This window comes from Rhinoraja longicauda, chromosome 31 (genome assembly GCF_053455715.1).
Source record: "Rhinoraja longicauda isolate Sanriku21f chromosome 31, sRhiLon1.1, whole genome shotgun sequence".
Lineage (NCBI taxonomy): Eukaryota > Metazoa > Chordata > Chondrichthyes > Rajiformes > Arhynchobatidae > Rhinoraja > Rhinoraja longicauda.
The window spans coordinates 18,251,427-18,272,217 of NC_135983.1; the positions used below are offsets into that span (position 1 = coordinate 18,251,427).

The following is a 20,791-nucleotide window of genomic DNA, read 5'->3' on the forward strand; positions in this document are numbered from 1 at the left end:
CCCAGTCTGATAGGCCCAGAAGGATCTGTGGCCTATCATGTCCAGTTCGCAAACAACTGTGACACAACTTCGTATTTGCTGCTTAAAATGTTAAACAATACTGCATCTTTGCAAAACAGTCCTGCACTGTATTTAAAGGTTGAGTTCACAAACTCTATCCGATCTTCGTCGCCATTGTAAGATATTACAGCTTCAGCATGTAGATAGAAACAAGCACAGGTTTTCAGTGCACACTGTTGCCAGTGTGGGTCTTCTTTATTTTACAAATGTACACTGCGCGTACTCACATATTCATGAGACTGGTAAGATATTGAATATATCACATGATACAAATCATACCATTCTAGTACTCAGTACTTAAAGTTACACTACCATTATACACACTACAAGGTGTAATTGATTATTTTGTTTGTTTCGGTCTGTTTGCAGCCAATATTATTACTTCCACATAAAATTCTGAAATGTTTTCACTACACTATGACAGGCCCTGTACAATTTTTCTGTCTGTGCACAAAAGTAAATTTTTAAGTATTGAAGACAACTTTGAGACTTGTTAACCCTTTGCAGCTAAAATGCGCTCTTCACTCCCATAGCTGCTTCAAAATCAGATCTTGCACATGGTATTATTGGCTTGTACCTAAATGCTCAATATATTCCACCTAGATCATTCTGTGTATGTTCCTTGTCATGGAAGTTTAACACATCTTGTGTAACTACAACATCACACATTGTGAGAGCAGTCAAGGTGAAGAATGAAGCCATTCTTTTTCAATGGTTGAATTGATATAATTATCTGGGAGAATTTATGGCAATGGAAAAATCTTAAATCAATCAACCATCTCAAACATTTATAGCTACTATCTCCACCCAATCTAGTTTCAAAATAAGCATTGTGACTTTATTTCCAGGCTTATCATTGAGTAAAGGTTCTGTGTCAGATGCAAATGGATTTGCCTCTCGTGCTGGGCTAATTAAATATATATTTAATTTATTTTTGAACTTCTCCAATCCTATTTTCTCCAGTTCTGCAATCCCTCAGCCTCGCTAGATCTATCTTGCTCTGTCCTCAGTTTTATACATTCCATCAACGATTGCCTTTAGTTTTAAGTGCCCAAACTTCTAGAATTCCCTGCGAGGGCTTCTCCTTCTGCCATGCAGGTTGATTCACTGCTCACCTGCTCTATTATCTCAACGAGAAGTCAAACCAGGGAAGGACCTTCACAGTGAATATTAGGGCCCTGAAGAGTGTTATAGAGCAGAAGGATCTAGGAGAGCAGGTACATAGTTCTTTGAAAATAGCATCATGGGTAGATAGACTAGTCTCCAAAGATTGATAAGAACATTGGTCCTTATCAGTCAGGGTATTGTATAAAAGTTAGAATGTTATGTTACGGTTGTAGAAGCCATTCGTGAGGTTGCTTTTGGAGTACAGATGCTCCCCGGCTTACGATGCTTCGACTTACGATATTTCGACTTTGCGATGGTGCAAACGGCAGCGACCCGTAGCGAGCCACAGCTCGCTTCCGGCCACGTGATCACGTGTATTAAATGCATTTCGACATGATATTTTCGGTTTCCGATGGGTTTCTCAGAATGTAACCCCATCGTAAGTTGAGGAGCACCTGTTTTGGTCACCCTGTTATCGGAAGGATGTTGTCAAGCTGGAAAGAGTGCAGAGAAGATTGCTAGGACTTGTGGGCCTGAACTATTGGCAGAGGCTGAGCAGGAATGCATGAGGCTGAGGGATGATAGAGTTGTATAAAATCATGAGAGGATAAGATAAGGTGAATGAATAAAGTCTTTTAGCCAGAGTAGGGGAATCAAGAAACAGAGGACATAGATATTAGGTGTGACTGGAAAGATTTAATAGGAACCTGAGGGACAATTTTTTCCATGGTGGATATATGGAACGAGCCATCAGAGGAGGTAGTTGAAGCAGGTACAATAACAGCACGTAAAAGACACTTGGACAGATAGGAAAGGTTTTGAGGGAAATGGGCCAAACACAGGATGGTGTGACTGGTGTAGATGGGTCATCTTGGTCGGCTCGGGCAAGTTGGGTTGAATGCTTCCATGTTGTATGACTCTAAGGTGCTTATAGTGAAGTTGCATTGCATAAGTTTTATCCAATGCCTTGGGCATTTGACTTTTGTTAAAGTTGCTTGATAAATGCCCATGTTGTTGCCATGTATCATCATTTACGCTGTTGACCGTCGCTGTGACTTAACACTTAAAAAGCTGCCACTTCAGACAATCTGTTGTGCTTATGCTACCAGTTATCGGCAGTATATAGTTGTTTGCCTCAAAGCCCAAAATGTCACTGCTTTTCAAAAGTCATGTACATCTCGCAGATGTCCTTGTGTAGGAAAGTCTCCGACTACATTCTATCTCTGTCCCGCCCATTCCCCTGACATCTGTCTGAAGAAGGGTCTCGACCCGAAATGTCACCCATTTCTTCCCTCCAGAAATGCTGCCTGCCCCGCTGAGTTACTCCGGCATTTTGTGTCTACCTTGCAGATGTACTTGCCTGGTCTAGGCATGGTTTAATACTATCTTACTTTTGGACGTCAAATTGAAGAGCCAGATATGTTTTAATGATGGCCATCGTACATTGGAAGTTGATCCATTTTTGTGCATCTTTGATGGAGTCGTGTTGAATTGTTAATGTATTGTCATTATTAGTTTTGAAAAAGCTTTTCAGAATAAATTGCTATCGTATGCATATATTTACATTAATTCAGTCCATAAGCCTACATTTCTGATCACTAGCCATTCTGTAAATGAAAAATAGAGGTTGAATAGAGACCTTTTGCAAACTTAACTTCTAAGTACACTGAACATGGTCTGTTTCACTGGTATCTTGTGCTCACCAAAAGAACAAAATCAATTAATCAAGCAATGGAAAATCAATATCTGACTTTGCTTTTCATTGATAAACAACTCACAATATTTCTGTGGAGCTTAGCATCCTGAGTCATTTTTGAAATAAAACTCCAGTGTATTTTTAATCAGATGATTTCTTCCATAACTGCATCTGCGAGATTACTATGGAAACGCATGATGGTTGTGCAGTGTGCTTGCATAAGCCACAGCGTTTCATTTTCAATTTCATTGTATCTCAAACCGCACTGAGATACGCTGCCTATGTGTACTGGCTGTGCAGTTTGCTGGGTTTCAGTATTCATGTGAGTACTTGCCATATTTATTGTGGTGCTATTAGAAAATAGCTTTTGTCATTTCTTTTGAAAGGAAATGTATATTTCTGAGGAAATGTAAGTTGCATTTAATATTGAAGTGGATATGCAAGTACTTTGCCCTCTAATACCCTTTCAGGCAGTGAATTCTAACTTATTCTTCACTTTAATGCTCCTCTGAACTACTTCAAAACTGATGTGGGGTCCGCACGTGAAACATCGTCTCTCCATTTCCCTCCACAGATCTGCTTGATCCGCTATGTTCCTCTGGCAGTTTGTTTTTCCTTCAAATCTGTTCTCACTGGTTATTTCCTACAAAAGAAAATGTGTTCATGCATTTTGTCTAGAATCCATGTAATTATGCACCCTTCAATTAAATCTCCCCTTGGCTGTTTTTGTTCCAAGGGAAAGAAGCCTAGACTGTTTGATTTTTCTCCCCTAGCTGAAGTCTTGATGGCATCCTGCAGATCTCCATTACACCCTCTATAGTGGTAGCTCACTGTTCCTGTTTTGTGACAATCCAAACTGTGCATGCTGGCTAGTTGTGGTCTGAGTAGTCTTTACCTTTGTTACTTATTTTATCTTCCCTGTCTCAGTATGCTGCTATTTCATCCTCTTTCCATGCTATCTTCAGGGATCTGTAGGCACACAGCCAAAGGTCCAATTGGTCAGCTAGACTTCTCTGTGGTTTTCCACTAATTGTGCATTCCTCTGCTTTATTAGCCCTCCACGGGTTCGTTACTTCATGGTCTTTCGACTGAATTCCTTTCGCACTTTTCTGCCCGCAAAAGCAATCTGTTTGAGATGCTAGGAACTATTGAGGCAAAACACAATCATGAGCAAAACACAAAGTGCTGAAGGAACTCAGGGGGTCAGGCAGAATCTGGAGAGGTAAAGGACAGGCGATGTTTCGGGTCAGGACCCTTCTTCAACAGTCTATTGTTATGTTCCTCCGGTCAAGATGATCTCTGACGACTACCTGGCCAATTTTTGCGTGGTTTGTAAATCTCTTTATTATGACTCCAGCATTTATTTCTAACTCATTGAAAGATATCATGTAATCCACACAAACTACATGATCTGCACCCTTATTGGTGGGACGGTTTCATTGATTTCTGAGGGCATGATTTACTTCTCATCATAAGTATGAAGAAACAAAAGATATGAACAGATTAATTTCTGTTCAGAACTGTAATTCTGTTCAGATTACTAGTAAACAGTAAGAAGATACTAAGGCTTCTGACCCAGAATCTATCCATTCTCTCCATAAATATGGCCTGACCTGCTTAGTTCCTCCAACCCTTTGTGTTTTGAATATAGGTGGCGAGCTTAAAGCTTGCCGTTACAAAATTACAGAGATAATTAACAACTGCCCACCTTCACTGTGTCCTCTGCCCAGATGGCTTTATGTGCCCTTTGTCTTTCCACTTTGTTGACCCCTGTCTCTCCACACCCCACCCCATAGCTCCATCTTCCTTCAATCAACCCTCCTCTGTCTACCTGTCACCAAATGTGGCGTCTCTCACCCCTGTCCCCCTCCCCTCGATACTGACTATCTTCCCTCTCCACTCACATTTCGGGTGCAGGATCTCGAGCAAATGGTCACAATTCTCTACTCCACACATGCCACTCAATCTGCAGGTTCCTCCAGCAGATTGTTTCTTTTGCTCCAGATTGCAACATCTGCCATCAATTTCCAATTGGTTATGTTTTTTTCTTCAATCTCAGGCCCCATTCACATTAATTGTTGCCTTTGATGCCTACAAGATTTTTCAATTAGCTCGCAAGATATTTAACATTGACATTAATCATTTATCCTGCCACGATAATTAAAGATTCATTGCAACAAACTACTCTTCTACCCTGCTCTTATTCAGTCTTTTTCAGAATATAGCCCCCCTAATCTGTTTGCCAATGTTATACAGCGTGATGTGTTCTACAGCAGCAACAATAAAAAAAATATTGATCACACTTATCTTTTTTTAAATGCTGTAGTATAATAACAGAATGATTGATAGAACCTAAGTTGAGCTTATAGGACTTGATATTACAATCCATACTATAATTCGCACCTTCTTACTATCTTGAGTCGGGGTGGTGTGGTCTGTAATTGGGAGTGGTTAATATATAATAGTTAAAATTCAATGACTAATTCTGAAATTTATCCTTATCAAGAGTGGTCAGTGGGTTCATTGTCCTCCTGTAAAAAGTGTACAAATGAGTGGTCGAATTGGGAGTTGATGAGAAAATGGGGAGAATACAATTTTTTGAGAGAAAGATTAGTGATGGTGTTTGCTGATCAGCGCCACACTCAGTGGGCCAAAGGGACAGTTTCCATGCTCTGTAATTCTATGATTAGGATGTTTAACTCAACCACATGGAGGATTAGAAGCAATTAAATCAAGATGCCTTTAAGGGGAAATCTGAGCTAGATCATGATCAACAATTGAATAGAAAGGTATGTTCATATTGTTATATAAACATATTGCAAGGAACATAAATATCAGTGAGTAGTTAAACAATGTGGCTTTTCTCTGTGCTGTGAATTCTATGTAATGAAATTCCACCATAAATTGCATTTGGCCTATTTTGATCAGGATTGCAGTTTTCTTCAAGCAGCAGATAATACGTGAAAAATGGTTCACTTGTAAATGTCACTAATATTATCCTGGTTTATACGCTGGTCTGATTGCTTTTGAAGCTTATGTGACACGTAATGGGTGTTAATAGGTCTCATCAACGTAATGTTCAATGGTGCAGCAAGGGCATAACCTCCAGAGTCGGGCTGCTTAATGATTACTGTGGATCTCTGAGAATGATGAGAACCAGCTGCTCTGCTCTCTGTTGACTCATAAAAACAACTGCATCTTCCAGAAACTACTTCTCAGCCAATTCCTAGACACTAATCATTTTATTTTTGATGTGACTTTTCTTTACTGTTTCCCTGCTATTTCCACTGATATATATTTTTGGATTATAATCACAGTGCAGAGACACAGTACCACGCTGCAAGGAGTCGCAAAATAATGCCTGGAATTCTTTAGCTGTTGCTGACATTTGATCAGAGTTACGCCAGTTTATTGAACATAAACTCCAGGAACAGAAGAAAGAGGACCTTGCAGATTCAGCGTATACATTTCAGCGCAGTTCTCTGGTGGTGTTTGATGCTAGTTTGAGAACTAACTTTCTAAATTAGTACAATTTATTTACCACTTCCTCTACCATTAATTTGACCAGAATGACTGCAATATTGTCTCTACCCTGCATAGTGGAGGCATTTTGCAGCAGAATACATCTATGATTTCAGAATCATAGAGTCAAATAGCTGTACAGCACGGAAACAGGCCCTTCAGCCTACCTTGTCAATGCCAACCATGTTGGCATACTGGACTAGTCTCATTAGCCTGCGTTTGGCCTGTAGAGTTTTTTAATTCATCCTGGAAAAGAACAGATTAGTACAAATTATAAGTACAAATTAAAGCTTTTCTTTTATCCTGACAAATATAATTATTTTCTCCATCTCTATGCAGAGATTTGGAATTGCAGATGTGAATCGATGTGAAAGGTTGAGTCTTTTCACCCAGACTTTTTTTAAGTAGAAATAAAACACCTGTGAAATGGTTCTGGATGCCTCTTATTCTCTTATTTCTCATAAGAAAAGTCTTATTCTCCAGTGTCTATTTAAAGTTGTAATTGTAAGGTCACCAGGGGATTCTGTGGTTGAAGATCCTTCAGGGTCAAGTAAAACATGACAATTATGAAATCTTAAAGTGGATTTTCAAACTTGTATTTCAGACGGGAATACTTTTGATCATTCTGCCTTGGTGCCCTAAGATCTCTTCATAAAATGGTCCATCTCTTTTTAACTTGCATGTTTGAACTTTTTGGTCATCTATTGTAATGTCTTGTAATGTGGGTAGCTGATGATTGTTTCTGACAATTTCTGGTTTTTATTTTGAAATTATTTTGTTACGAACGCTCCACAAATCCAGGCAGTTTGTGTTGTACTAATGATGCTAGTCACGAAATGGACTTCAAAGCTTTAAATGTGTTCAAGTGTATGATGTGTAGAAGATGTGAAGATGGCCAGGAGAGCATTGGATTGAGTAAATCTAGAAAGAAAGGCTTGTAAAGGAGTTTCTGTCCTGAGGCAGGACTGGAGATGGGTCGTGTTTTCGAGGTGGAAACAAGTGGTCTTGGTCATAGGACGTTTCTATGATTGGAGCTTGTAATAGGGTCGAATAGGACATCGCATTAATGAATGATATGGTTAGGCCTTGGACAGTGGCTTTGGAGAGGGATGGTGCAATTGCTGCACAATGACAGAGGGCCATGATGTGGAAAGAATACTTCAATTCTGTGTGTCTTTTTGTATTCAACAGAATGGAGGCCTCGTGCCTTGAGCTTGCCCTCGAAGGTGAACGGCTGTGCAAAACTGGAGATTTCAAGGCTGGAGTGGCCTTCTTTGAAGCTGCTGTGCAGGTTGGGACGGAGGACCTGAAGACTTTGAGCGCCATCTACAGTCAGCTGGGCAATGCCTACTTTTACTTGAAGGAATATTCCAAAGCTCTGGAGTACCACAAGCATGATCTAACCCTGGCCAGGTGAGTTTGGTGAATCTGGCTGGAGCAGAATGTTGTAACCAATCTAAGGTGCAGGGAGCCCATTCCCCAACCTGCTTGGTTACCCAAGATTCAGGTAGGCTAAATGGATTGCTCTTGGAAAGAGACGATGCAGATATGATAGTCAGCTTCTCAATTGTACTTTTCTATTCGGAGGCGAGTGTAATTTCTCTGCTGCTGAGGATATTGCGGTAAGATCTCCCCATTAAACTGAATAGTTCTAAACTTTATAAAACACAATTTTTAATCAATTAAGGAATACTTGAACTAACTGATTTGCCATAGATTCATGGGAAGCTTTGGATGCCTATTTTAAGCTGCCATTTCATGGCACAATGCCTTTGTTAAAAGTGTTGTGAACCTTCATCTGGTAGATCTTTGCACTGAGTAGGAGTAAATGGCATCTTACATGAAAATATTCAATTAGTTTGAGTTCCAGTGGCCGAGCATTGATTAATTGATCTGTCTTTCAAAAGGACCATTGGGGATCGGATTGGTGAGGCAAAAGCTAGTGGTAATCTCGGAAATACACTGAAGATACTTGGCAACTTTGATGAAGCAATTGCTTGTTGTCAGAGGCACTTGGACATCTCGAGAGAACAGAAGGATAAGGTAATCTTCTTTTCCAGGTTGACCATTTGATTCATGTGCTGACCAATTTAATTTCCAAGACAGTCATCAATGATATTTGTTTAATTGCTTACTGAGGCAGGGAGTTGCATGTTACCATTACCCTGTCACAACCTCTTCACTTCATTGTCCTGAATTATTGGTGTTCCCAAAAATAAAAATAAATTTTGGCCTAAGTTGTTTCTTTCTTGATTGCAAAGTTAATGTTTGCATGTAGAAGATGTTTAGTTATGTCCTATGTTACCTGTTCATGTAAGCCTGTTGCATAAAACATCCCCATGCAATATGATTACTGTGGAGAACTAGAGAAAGCACTTCAGTCACTGAAGCCATTCTCAATTAGAAAGTGGCTGATTATGTGGTATTGCATGTGCACATCACATGTAATGGATGACTTAGTGCAAGTCTCTCAGTGATGAGTAGGCCTTTGTGTACATCCAGTACTTTCAGTTTGAAAATTTTAAACATGTCTGGAGCGATTGCCATTGCAATGTGCAAACTTTGTAATACATCATTAAAAATGTTATGAAATTATTCCTATTCCAGCTAAATGACTAAAATGCATATTTGCAAATTAAACGTAAGCAGATTGTTTTAATTTTTAAAGGTTGGCTCATCCATTTTGACATGATTTACTTGCATCTAATATCAGAAGCAAAAGTAAAGATAGGCACATGGATATGGTGGGATGTGGACTCGTGAGGCGATGAGAATATTAGCATCATGTTCGGTATGGGCATTGTGGGCTGAAAGGCCTGTTCCCATGCTGTACTGTTCTATGTAATGCTATTATATTTTTTAATATTTTCATCTCTTCAAACAACAACAATAATAAAAGAAACCTAGAAACCGAGGCTCTTGATTACTGCACAACACTAACCACTACCTCAGCAACTGTGGTTTACTTTGGATCTTGATTTGATTGCACTACGGACTTTGGTTTTGCACAATTATGGTCACCTGGAACTGATTCATTTAATGTATTAAATCAATAATTTAATGTATTATTGATTATTATATATTGATCTTGTATTATTGCATTAACGGTCTACTAAGAAGCAGCAAGTAAGAATGTAATTTTTCCTTTGCCATTACGTTTACCAATTGAATACCCTGACTCTTGAGACACATATACTAACAGACTGCATTTGAAAGTTTCATCTATCCCTGCAGTTGAGCAACAGGAAGGACCGAGATATTAAAATTTATGATAATATCCATCTGACAGGAGAGTCAGCATTGAGATCTGCCTTGGGTAATTTTTGAGAAGTTCTCTGAGGCTAGGTGGGTGGTGCAGTTGTAAAGTTGCTGCTTTACAGCACCAGAGACCCGGGATCGATCCTGACTACGGGTGCTGTCAGTACGGAGTTTGCACGTTCACCTGTGACTTATTGGGTTTTCCCCGGGTGTTCTGGTTTCCTCCCACACTCCAAAGACATAGAGGTTTGTAGGCTAATTGGCTTCGGTAAAGTTGTAAATTGTCCCTAGTATGTAGAATAGTCCCAGTGTACAGGGTGATCTCTCGTCAATGCAGACTCAGTGGCTGAAGGGCCTGTTTCCGCGCTGTATCTTCAAAGTCTAAAGCCAGTGGAGCTGAATGTTGGAGGAGGTTGGTGCGGCCAACGGAGGAAGAGATTGAGCACATCAGGAAATAACAGTACAGAATGCTCTGGAACACAGATTGAGTGTATTTATTTTATTGATTGATGATTAAATTCTGATAAGTTCAAGGGATGACTGATGCAGGGAGCATTGTGCAAAAGCAATATTTAATTGTGGAAAAAAATTATAATTACATTATAATCCAGGTATTTGCTGCCTAATGGATCTCTCCATGTTAAAAATTACAACATATAATAGAAATTGAAAATTAAAATATAAACAAAGTGCTGGGAATGGGTCAGGCAGCATCTTGTGAGAGAGAAGAAAAGTTTGTGTTTCAGGTCTGTGACCTTTTGTCAGTTTTCATGATTAAGTTCAACAAACAGCCATTTGCAACTCTGCTCAATTCACTTTTTGTTACTTGTCCTATTAACCAACTTTGTCTGTATTGCCATTGTTTTGATAGACAAACCTTCCTGGCATTCACCCTATCACAGATATTCCATTTTCATCCTTTCCTCTCCCCTCCTCTCTGTTCCTCTATTCACTTGAAACCTTTATCGTATCATTAGCTTTAATTCCTAAACTTGAAAGAAAAGAGACAGACCTAACATGTTAACATTAATCCTGTTTTTCTCTCCACAGATGGCACCTAAGTAATTTGTACATTTATTGTCCTAATATTTTTTTTTAGGGCATCCATTGAATCTCCTGTGGGGTTTCCTTGTGACTCTCCTCATTGAAAGTAATTCTGCAATAAAGTGGGAAATAAGTTGCCCAATGTGTAACGTTAAAATATTTTATCTTCCTGCTGTCCCACACTTAATCTAACTGGATGCTGAGAAAATTGTTTCTTCCTTCTGAAAATGTTTGTTTTCCATAATTTTTCAAAGCAATGGTTGATAACTAAACATATCTCTCTTACTCTCCCTTGCCCAGGTCAGTGAAGCACGAGCACAGTACAACATTGGCAATGTTTTTCATGCCAAAGGAAAGCAGCTGTCCTGGGTCACAGCCCAGGAATCCGGAGACTTACCGAGTGAAGTGAAGGAAACTTTAGAGAAGGCCACTGAGTACTATGAGTGAGTAATACAGCATCTGCCTACAAATGAAGCTCTTGAGAGGAATTGGCAGTAATTGAGACTGTTGTTCAAAATGTGTTCTGACTATCACACTTACACCATTCCCTGAATGCTTGGAATTTTAACTCAAATGCTTTCATGTGCAACTTGGTGAAAGATGTACATTAAAAATGAAACACATACATGAATAAAAATATACATGAAAGCATTTTATCAGGATGCATCACAGCATGGTTTGGGAATAGCTCAGTCCAAGACCACAAGAAATTGCAGATTTGTGGACGCAGCCCAGACCATCATACAAACCATATTCCCTTCCATTGATTCTATCACACTTCACGCTGCCACAGCAATGCCAAGAACAAGTCTCATCCTTCTTCTCCCCTCCCCTCCCCTCTCCCACCAGGCAAGAGGTACAGAAGACGCATCTTTCCAGATTTGAGGACAGTTTCTGCCCAGCTGTTATCAGGCAAATGAACCATCTTATCACCAGCTAGAGAGCAATCGTGACCTATCATCTTCCTCATTGGAGACCCTCAGACTATCTTTATTGAGACTTTACTGGACTTTATCTTGCACTAAACGTTATTCCCTTTACCTTTACACTGTGGACGGCTTGATTGTAATCATGTATAGTCTTTCCCCAGAGAGGATAGCACACAGCAAAAAAGGTTTTCACTGTACCTCTAAACTAAACATTAATTGAGATCCACCAGTTTAGTTGACTGTCTGCAATCCATTTTTTAATATCCAAACTTGTGCCAAGTTCTGTTTGCTCATCAGTCCTGTGTTTACCGAGCCACATCTGTCTCTATCCAGAAATTACATGATTTAAAAATTCACTTTTAAAAATCAAGTTTTCAGTCCGTTGAAAAGACAAAATCTTGTCCTATTTCACCTCTTCATAGCTGGATAACCTTTCTCAATCTCGTGCTCATCTGCATCCCTGATTTGAATTGCTTCATCATTCACCTGGCAGGACAGTGAGTTCAGAAATTCTCCCCTCTCTTTCTCTTTCCCTTAAAGCATACCCTTTTGCCACTTTTGTTTGGCCAGCCACCTGAATATCTCTGAAAATCTCTTTCAGAATCATGGTGTCAAGTTTTTTTGGGAGGTTTCAGTCTGTTTAAAAATGCCATGGGAATTCAAATTGTTATTTTCATGGATAATGCATGGAAACAATCAGGTTTTAGGCTTTAATTGAATAACGTACCACATTTTTATAAAATGGTTATTTAGATAGTTGTTTGGGAAACTACACTTCAGAATATAATTTACTTAAAAAGGAGGTGCAATGGGTTATCCCAAGGTTATGAAGGACATAATTTGAAAGCATTTCCTTTTTCTCTTTCACTGCTCCAAAGTTAATTATTTACTTGCATTCATTGTCTTCTACTGTTTAATAGTGGATGACAGTTGCAGCCCTAAAGTTTCCCAAAGATGAGGGAATGTAAGAGCAATGGATTGTTCCAACCTGGCCAATGAATACGGGCATGAACAATGGGAAGATTTATTTCTCAGCCTATCAAAGTTGACACTAATTTAGAAGACTAAAAGATACATGGGACTGAGCCATCTTTTGGAGTGAAGGAGAAAACAATTTTTTGAACTGCTGCTTCAAGAACCTATTTATCACGAGAAATATTTAGGAATACATATATCTGAACTTCAAATTTTACTATATATATATACTTAAAAGAAAAAAATCAACATTCCGTCTGCTGGATGATAATGTTGTCTGAATTTTAAATTCTGCAGCATTTGAGAAGTTGATTGATCTACTTCCATATAATAGTTTTTGTAGAAACGGGCCATTTGACCTAACTGAGTGGTCTGTACTTATACACCACACATACTTTTCTTGTCCCCTTTCACTAACCCCGCCAATAAAACTTTTGTTTGTCATTTGTTTATCTAGCTTTTCCTGTAGTTTCTAAACAAGTGCAACAAAATTTCAGCATTTGCTTTGTGTATGACCATCAATTAATGAGAACACTTATTTATTATGACTTGGTTATTTTTTTCTTTGCTCAATTCTTTTAGTCTCATGGGTGCCTTGTGTAGTGCGCCCTTCTTGCTAGCCTTGCTACCACTATAGTACCTTGTAATCAAAAGTGAACTCCTACAGTTAAATGTGGTTAGCCTTATGCCATTAATGGATACGGCAATATAGATTTTGCATATATTCAAAGGCGACAGGTTATGAAAGGAAGAATGGGACTTTAGAACAGAGAACTCATTGTAAAAATGTTAAAGATCTGATTTGACGATATTTGCATCAAAGATGATTGTGTAAAGGTAGGTTGGAAGTGTATCTTTTATTAAAATGATACCAATATAGTTTTACATCTTTACAAAGAGAAGTGGAAGTCAAGAATATTGCTTGTTAATGGTTTTTACATTGTATTCATTAAGGTCTAATTTTTTTGCTTTTTCATTTTCTTCCATCTCCTCCTTGCTTATATTCCCTACTTTCCCATTTCATTTTGTATTTTTTAAGAAATAGAAGCAGGAGTCGGCCATTCAGAAAGATCATGGCTGTTTTAATGGTGTATGTTCTCCCTTCCCTTGATTTCTTTGGTGTAATTTTTTTTTTAAATCACTTGCTGCTTTCCTATCTTTTTCCCTTTCTTGCATCAGAGGGCAGATTGCAAATTATCTTGGATGACGAACTGGACCACCACCATCAGTGATTGATTCATCAAGCAAATCACTTCAGTAGCCATCTTGTTCCAAATTCTACAATGATGAACTTAGGCTTACATTCACCAAGTATCTGGAGGAAATGCTGCAATACAATCTGAGTGCTGTTCTTCACCAAACAACTGTTAATTAAAAAAGTTCAAAGCTAATTCTTGAAGACTAGCAACCACTTAATCAAACTTAGTTTGAACTATTAATTTGAATTAAATTCTCTTTGCTGATGTGGAATTTGGGTCACACTTGTCATGAACATACAAGCTATTCATTATAAAATAAAACAAGTGTATCTGAAAGCATTTCTAAAACTATCTAGATTTAGACAATAGTTAGAAACTATTGGAGTTCTTGAATCCAAGGTTGGTCTGCTTCTACAATGAATATCATTTTGTGGTTGGGTTGAATATAAAGGATTCTTCGGGTTTTCAATGTTTGTAATATTTTTCTTTCTTTGTCTCATTTAGGATGAATCTTAAAATTGTCAAAGAATTAGGTGATCGAGCAGCTCAAGGCCGAGCCTATGGTAACCTTGGCAACACACATTATCTTTTAGGAAACTACAACGATGCCATTTCATTTCACAAGGAGGTAAAAATACAGTTATCACATTTCACCTCAGATTTGATAAAGTTCTGATGTTGTACGTTCAGGTGTGCTCACTTGCATGGAACTTTTCCAAAGGATAGAGCTCTTAAAGATAGCAGAGTCAGGTGGTATGGGGAGAAGGCAGGAACCGGGTACTGATTGTAAATGATCAGCCATGATCACATTGAAAGGTGGTGCTAGCTCGAAGGGCTGAATGGCCTACTCCTGCACCTATTGTCTGTTGGATGGTGTCTGGAAGTTTTTTTTTTGGTCTTCATCATCTCATAATGTGATCCTGTAGCCATGCTTTTGTTGCACTATGTTAAATGCACTGTAGAGTGTAGCCCAGGAAGGAACACAAAACTCGTCTTTGTCGTAGTGCCCATTGGTGTCAGTGTGCCGCTGCTAACTTGTATGTCAGGCAATAATTTGGAGCAAAAAAAAACTCGGATGTAGGGTCAGTTTAAAAGTAAGCAATTAATTTAACAGAAAATAAAATCAATTTGTCCAGTGGAGTCTAGTTGAACGGCATGGTAACATAGCAGTAGAGCTGCTGCCTTGCAGCACCAGAGACCCGGGTATAATCCTGACTATGGGTGTTTATTTGTACAGAGTTTGTACGTTCTCCCCGTGACATGCATGCGTTTTCTTCGAGATCTCTCTTGCGAGTGATAGGATGGTTCAATTTCCTCCCACTCTCCAAGGACATAGAAACATAAAAACATAGAAAATAGGTGCAGGAGGAGGCCATTCAGCCCTTCGAGCCAACACCGCCATTCATTTTGATCATGGCTGATCATCCACAATCAGTAACCTGTGCCCAACTTCTCCCCATATCCCTTGATTCCACCAGCCCCCAGAGCTCTATCTAACTCTTTCTTAATTTCATCCAGTGATTTGGCCTCCACTGCCCTCTGCGGCAGAGAATTCCACAAATTCACAACTCTCTGGGTGAAAAAGCTCCTTCTCACCTCAGTTTTAAATGGCCTCACCTTTATTCTAAGACTGTGGCCCCTGGTTCTGGACTCCCCCAACATTGGGAACATTTTTCCTGCATCGAGCTTGTGCAGTCCTTTAATAATTTTATATGTCTCTATAAGATCCTCTCTCATCCTTCTAAACTTCCTCATATGTCAGTCCCGCCATCCCAGGAATCAATCTCGTGAACCTACGCTGCACTGCCTCAATTCCAAGGATGTCCTTCCTCAAATTAGGAGACCAAAACTGTACATAATACTCCAGATGTGGTCTTACCAGGGCCCTATACAACTGTAGAAGAACCGCTTTACTCCTATAATGAAATCCACTCGTTATGAAGGTTCATGACAAGCAGATGTTTGTAGCAGCAAGAACATTGGATTAAGAAACCACCCAGGTTAATAAATGAGTCGAGCTGGCCAGATGGCTGAATTGGCCAATGTGATGAATGGTGAGGGCTATGAAATTAAATTTCTGCACAACGTATTGAGCATGTTACTTGCTGAAGAAATGACGATCGTAGAGTTTTAGTAATTAGAGTTCTGCAGTTTAAAGAGATGTGTGTCTATGTACATGAATTATTTTCAGCTGGAAAATACAGCTGAACAATCCACCAGAAGAAAAATTCTGTGAACCACTGATGTCCAGAAAGCAAATCAGCACATAAATATTAATAATAGACTTTCAATATAATTGCTGGGTAACTGATTTTTTAAAATCTCTCACGAGGTTACAGTGGAAATTGAAACATCAGCTCAAGGGTAATAAACTTGAAAGAAAATGTAAAAAATAAATATCCTGAAATAACTGCTTTCTAAAAGCAGACAGTTGTTGATATTTGGGAGGTGTATTTAAGTGGAAGATGATCTCTTATCCAAACGTGATCCAGCAATGCTGTGTAATGTGGAAACAGAAATGCGTGCCATCGGAAAATAAGGCAGATTTAATCATGGCATATTTGGCTGTATCCTAGCTATTGGCTACAAAGGATGATTTTGATAGTCACACGGAGAAATTGGAATTGTTTTTCTCCTCAGAACAAGGAGAGGTTGCATGTTATGAGTGATTTTGATTGAACATATAAGGAGAAGTTATGTGGAATGGTAATCTAATACTTAACCCTGAGAAAGATGATTCCTCAGAGAATTTATAATTTGGAAGCATCACCCAAAATGACAGTAAAGTCAATTTCCAAAGAACCCTAAAATGGGCAGTTGTACAAATATTCCCCTTGTGTTTGTGCGGCAGAAAAGGTTGGGGTTTGTGGGAAAAAATAGACGTTCATTGAAATTGGTGGTTTTGTGATGGTGAGGAGGATAATCGTGGGCTATAGAAATGTATTGATCAGTTATTACAGTGGGAAGATCAGACACCTTTGGAGGCCTAATATTCGTAAGAAATAAATAATGATTGGATTGTCCTTGTGTGTATTGTGGAACAGAGGGTCAATGGTATATAACCCAAGGATCCCTGAAGGTGGCAGCACTTTAAATGAAATAGAGAAGAAGCCGTGCAGGTACTCTGCTTCCTTCGTCTGGGCATGGAAAATAAGAGAAAGGAAGCTATGCAAGGTATTGATCAATCCACATCAGGATTAGAGAATGGTTGGGTCTTTCTTCAGTCCCATCTCTCTATGGCTTTGTTTATGATTAAAAAAGATTACATGTTATGGAGACTTGAGCTTTAAGAGATTGTCTTGTTGTAGTGACCAAGTATTTGAACAAGGGAACATTGAGCATCTAATTTGAGGGCAAGGTTTGATTTTAAATTGGCAATATATTTTCAATTTTTAATTGAGGAAAGTCTTAAATATTTCACCGGTATTATTCAAGTGGTGTATCAACCTGTTGGGCAAAAGAGTTGTGTACTTTTCCCAAATGCTAATGACAAATAGGAAATGCCTGAAAAGGTTTTCTGTCGGTCATGTTGTATTTATCCCTAAGTGCGTGGAGAAAGAGGCATATTTCAAAATATCGTTGAAAGCAACTATTACAGCAGTGTTTGTGGAGGTAATAATTATCGGAGGCTTGTGTGGCTGTGTGAGACCATCTTCTATAGGGGGCGCTGGTGTCAAATAAGAAACTTAGCAAAACAAGATGTTCATTAAAACACAGTTTAAGTCATGCAATCAAAGAATGGCCCTGAAATATCCCAATTATAAAAGTTAAAAATGATAAAAATTGTTTGACCATCTAGGAAGTTGTGAATCTTGAAATGATATTCCAGTGAAGTTCAAGATAAACAGGATGTTTATTAAATATACTTATTCAAACTTTTTTCAGCGTCTTTCAATAGCTAAAGAATTTGGAGATAAAGCAGCTGAGAGAAGGGCCTACAGTAACCTGGGGAACGCGCACATATTCCTGGGGAAATTTGACGTGGCTGCTGAATATTACAAGTAAGGTTTTATTCTTTGGTTCAAAATTGAATGGTGCATTGCACTGTTAATTTTGCTTTGCAGGTGCATTTCAGGCTTCACTGATGCTGATATGAATTCACTGAGTATTCAATCATATTGTACTTCATAGATACTGCATATTATGAAAGTACCCATTCCAAATACTCAGCTTTGTACAGTTCAATGAGAATTTTTTGATTTTGTTTTTAAATTGTTGGATTTCTAAATTTTCAGTTAAATTTTTTTTTGTTTTGCTTTAGGCTAAAAAGCTGCTTTTTAGCTGGTCATTTTACTGTAAGGCATAAATAGCTCCAATTTTAGAATGGTTACTGATTTCATAAACTTCTAAACAAAAATGTGTTGGGACACATATAACAGTTAACACTAGGTTATTGGGTGCTGTACATCGATCTAGTTTTTAACTCTACGGAGGTGCTGAAATAGAGAAGAAGCCTCGTGCTTATCGTCACAAAAGAGCTCTACCGACAAAGAAGCCCGTTAAATGAGTTCCTGTTTCTGTGATGATCAATGTTAGACTTGAAGTCGCACGCTAGCTTGATGGCACAGGGTCAAGTCCAGATAAAGGTACATGAGATTATGTACTTCGATATAAAATTCTCTTAAATTGCATGGAACTTGTTGAAGAAACAGCCTTATCCCGAACTCCACTCTATGTTGAACAATTTCTGAAAGACCACACCTTACCGCTAGTAATGAGAATTCTTTGTGTTGTCATGTAACGTTACATGTTTTTAATTATATTCTTTGAAACTTTTTTTGTCCAGTGTCAGAATGTACTAAAATCTGAAGTTTGTATTTTGCTTATCCAATTAATCTCATTCCCTTGCACTTTTCCTTAAGGGCTGTGGGTGTGTTTTTTCCCCCTCTTCATAAAAACACATCCAATTCCATTACAATAAGTATTGAATTGTCTTCAAAAAGAAGGTAGACACAAAATGCTGGAGTAACTCAGAGGGACAGGCAGCATCTCTGGAGAGAAGGAATGGGTGGTGTTTCGGGTTGAGACCCTTCTTCAGACTGAATTCTCTTCAAACGTTTTAAGGCAGCGTTTTCCAGATATGGCCAGTCTCAGCTGGAGCACCAACGCGGCTGTGCATTTGACTTCAGTGCCCAGAGACAAAGAATGGGAACATCAATCAAGGATTTGAATACTTACTGAGACTGACCATTGTGGCTCCCAGGTGTAGAGCCAAACAGAAGGGTAGCCTGGGAAAACACATCACAGTTCAATGCATTATGGTGAGACTGTGGTTTTAAAGAGTCGCAATGGATCAAATGACTGCTTTCTGCACAGAGAGATTCATGGTGGTTTTGGGAACAAGAGAAGATTTAAAAAAGAAATAAACAAAAAAAAACAAAAGAGAAATGTAGAATCGAGGAATTGCAGATGCAGGTTTGCAAACAAAAAGACACAATGTGCTAGAATAACTTTGTGGGCAAGATTTAATAGGATCTTTAATGAATGTCCTCATTCTTTAATGAACATGGTCTCCCCCCACACCTGTCATAGATGGATCCCTCACCTGCATCTTTTCTGTGGCCCTTAGTTCTGCTCTCAATCCCTCTCCTCCCAGTCGCATCAAAGATCGAGTTCCCCAGGTCCTCGCCTTTCACTGTATCAGCCTCCGCATTCAACACATCATCCTCTGACATTTCCATCACCTCCAACGTGATCCCACCATTAGTCCCAATTTTCCATCTCCACCCTTTTCTACCTTGTGCAGAGACTGCTTCCTCCACAACTCCTTGGTTCACTCATCCCTTCCCACCCAAACCACCCTCTCCTCAGGTACTTTCCCCTGCAACCACAGGAGATGTTACACCTGTCCCTGTACCTCCTTCTTTGCCTCCATCTAGGGACCCCAGCAGTCCTTCCAGGTCAGACAGAGGTTCACATGCACCATCTCAAGAGGTTCACATACACCACCTCATCTACAGCATTCCCTGTTTCTGATAAGTGCTCCTGTACGTCAGCGAGACCAAGCGTCGACTTGGCGAATGCTTTGCCAACACTTGCGCACAGTCCACCAAGGCCTACTGGATCTCCTGGTTGGTAACCATTTTAACTCCCCTTCCCATTCCCGTACTGACCCTTCTAGCCTGAGCCACCTCCATTGGCAGAGTAAAGCCATACACAAACTGGAGAAACAGCATCTCATATTCTGCTTGGGTAAATTACAACCCAACGGTATGAGCATTGAATTTTCCAATTTTAAGTAACTAACCCACAACAGCCACCTTCCCCCTCACTGAACTCTGGCTGACCTCACACTGACTTCCCCCACTCCCCATCCGCTTGTACCTTTTACAATGGATTCGCAATATTTCAATCCCTGAGCTTAATAATTTGCAGGGTTCTGGCTCCTTTCAGGCACACACCTGTCTCTTCATCTCTGGCCTTTGTCCAACAATCTGCCTATCAAACCCTTCGCCTGTGTTCACCTATTACTGGCGCTGCTGTGTCCTGCTCCTTCTCTCAACTTTCTTTCCTGCCCCCCTACAATCAGTCTGAAGAAGGGTTCTGAGCCAAATCGTCGCCTATGCTAGTTCTCGAGTGATGCTGCATGACCCGCTGAGGTACGCCAGCATTTTGTGTTTATCTTTGGTATAAACCAGCATCTGTAGTTCATTGTTATTATATGTTGTATTGGGAATGCTGGGTTAGATTATCTTCTTAAATCTCTGGATGGACATTGAATTGTAAATGGTCTTAGGAAGTCTTAAAGAAGGGATGGAAATCCAGTGTGTTCTGTCGATGTTAGGAAATACTTCATCTCTAGTTCTTCACTAAGGCTGCTTATTTACATTTCTCAGTGGATTCTTTTTGCTCCCATTCTAATAGATTTTGATCTCATGTTCATTGCATAATTGCGGTTTATGGCAGTGAACTGATTTGTAATTTTGCAAAGCCACTTCCTGGGCAAAGAAGAACACGCAAGGAATTGCAGATGCTAGAATCTTGAGCAAAACACAAAGTTC

At 39.3% G+C, this 20,791-nt stretch overlaps 1 protein-coding gene across 12 annotated transcripts in view; it reads left to right on the forward strand.

The window, feature by feature from the left end:
• Nucleotides 1-20,791, forward strand: part of gpsm1b (G protein signaling modulator 1b) — a 149,316-nt gene that overhangs the window by 51,107 nt on the left and 77,418 nt on the right. For 11 of the 12 annotated variants that reach the window (XM_078426475.1, XM_078426477.1, XM_078426487.1 and 8 more), the window contains 5 exons: nt 7,577-7,798; nt 8,293-8,428; nt 10,988-11,130; nt 14,295-14,418; nt 17,676-17,791. In XM_078426475.1, the coding sequence (XP_078282601.1) occupies nt 7,577-7,798; nt 8,293-8,428; nt 10,988-11,130; nt 14,295-14,418; nt 17,676-17,791 (741 nt within the window). Of the gene's footprint in view, nt 1-3,134; nt 3,186-7,576; nt 7,799-8,292; nt 8,429-10,987; nt 11,131-14,294; nt 14,419-17,675; nt 17,792-20,791 lie in introns of those variants that run through there. The other variant, XM_078426480.1, reaches the window with a different exon arrangement.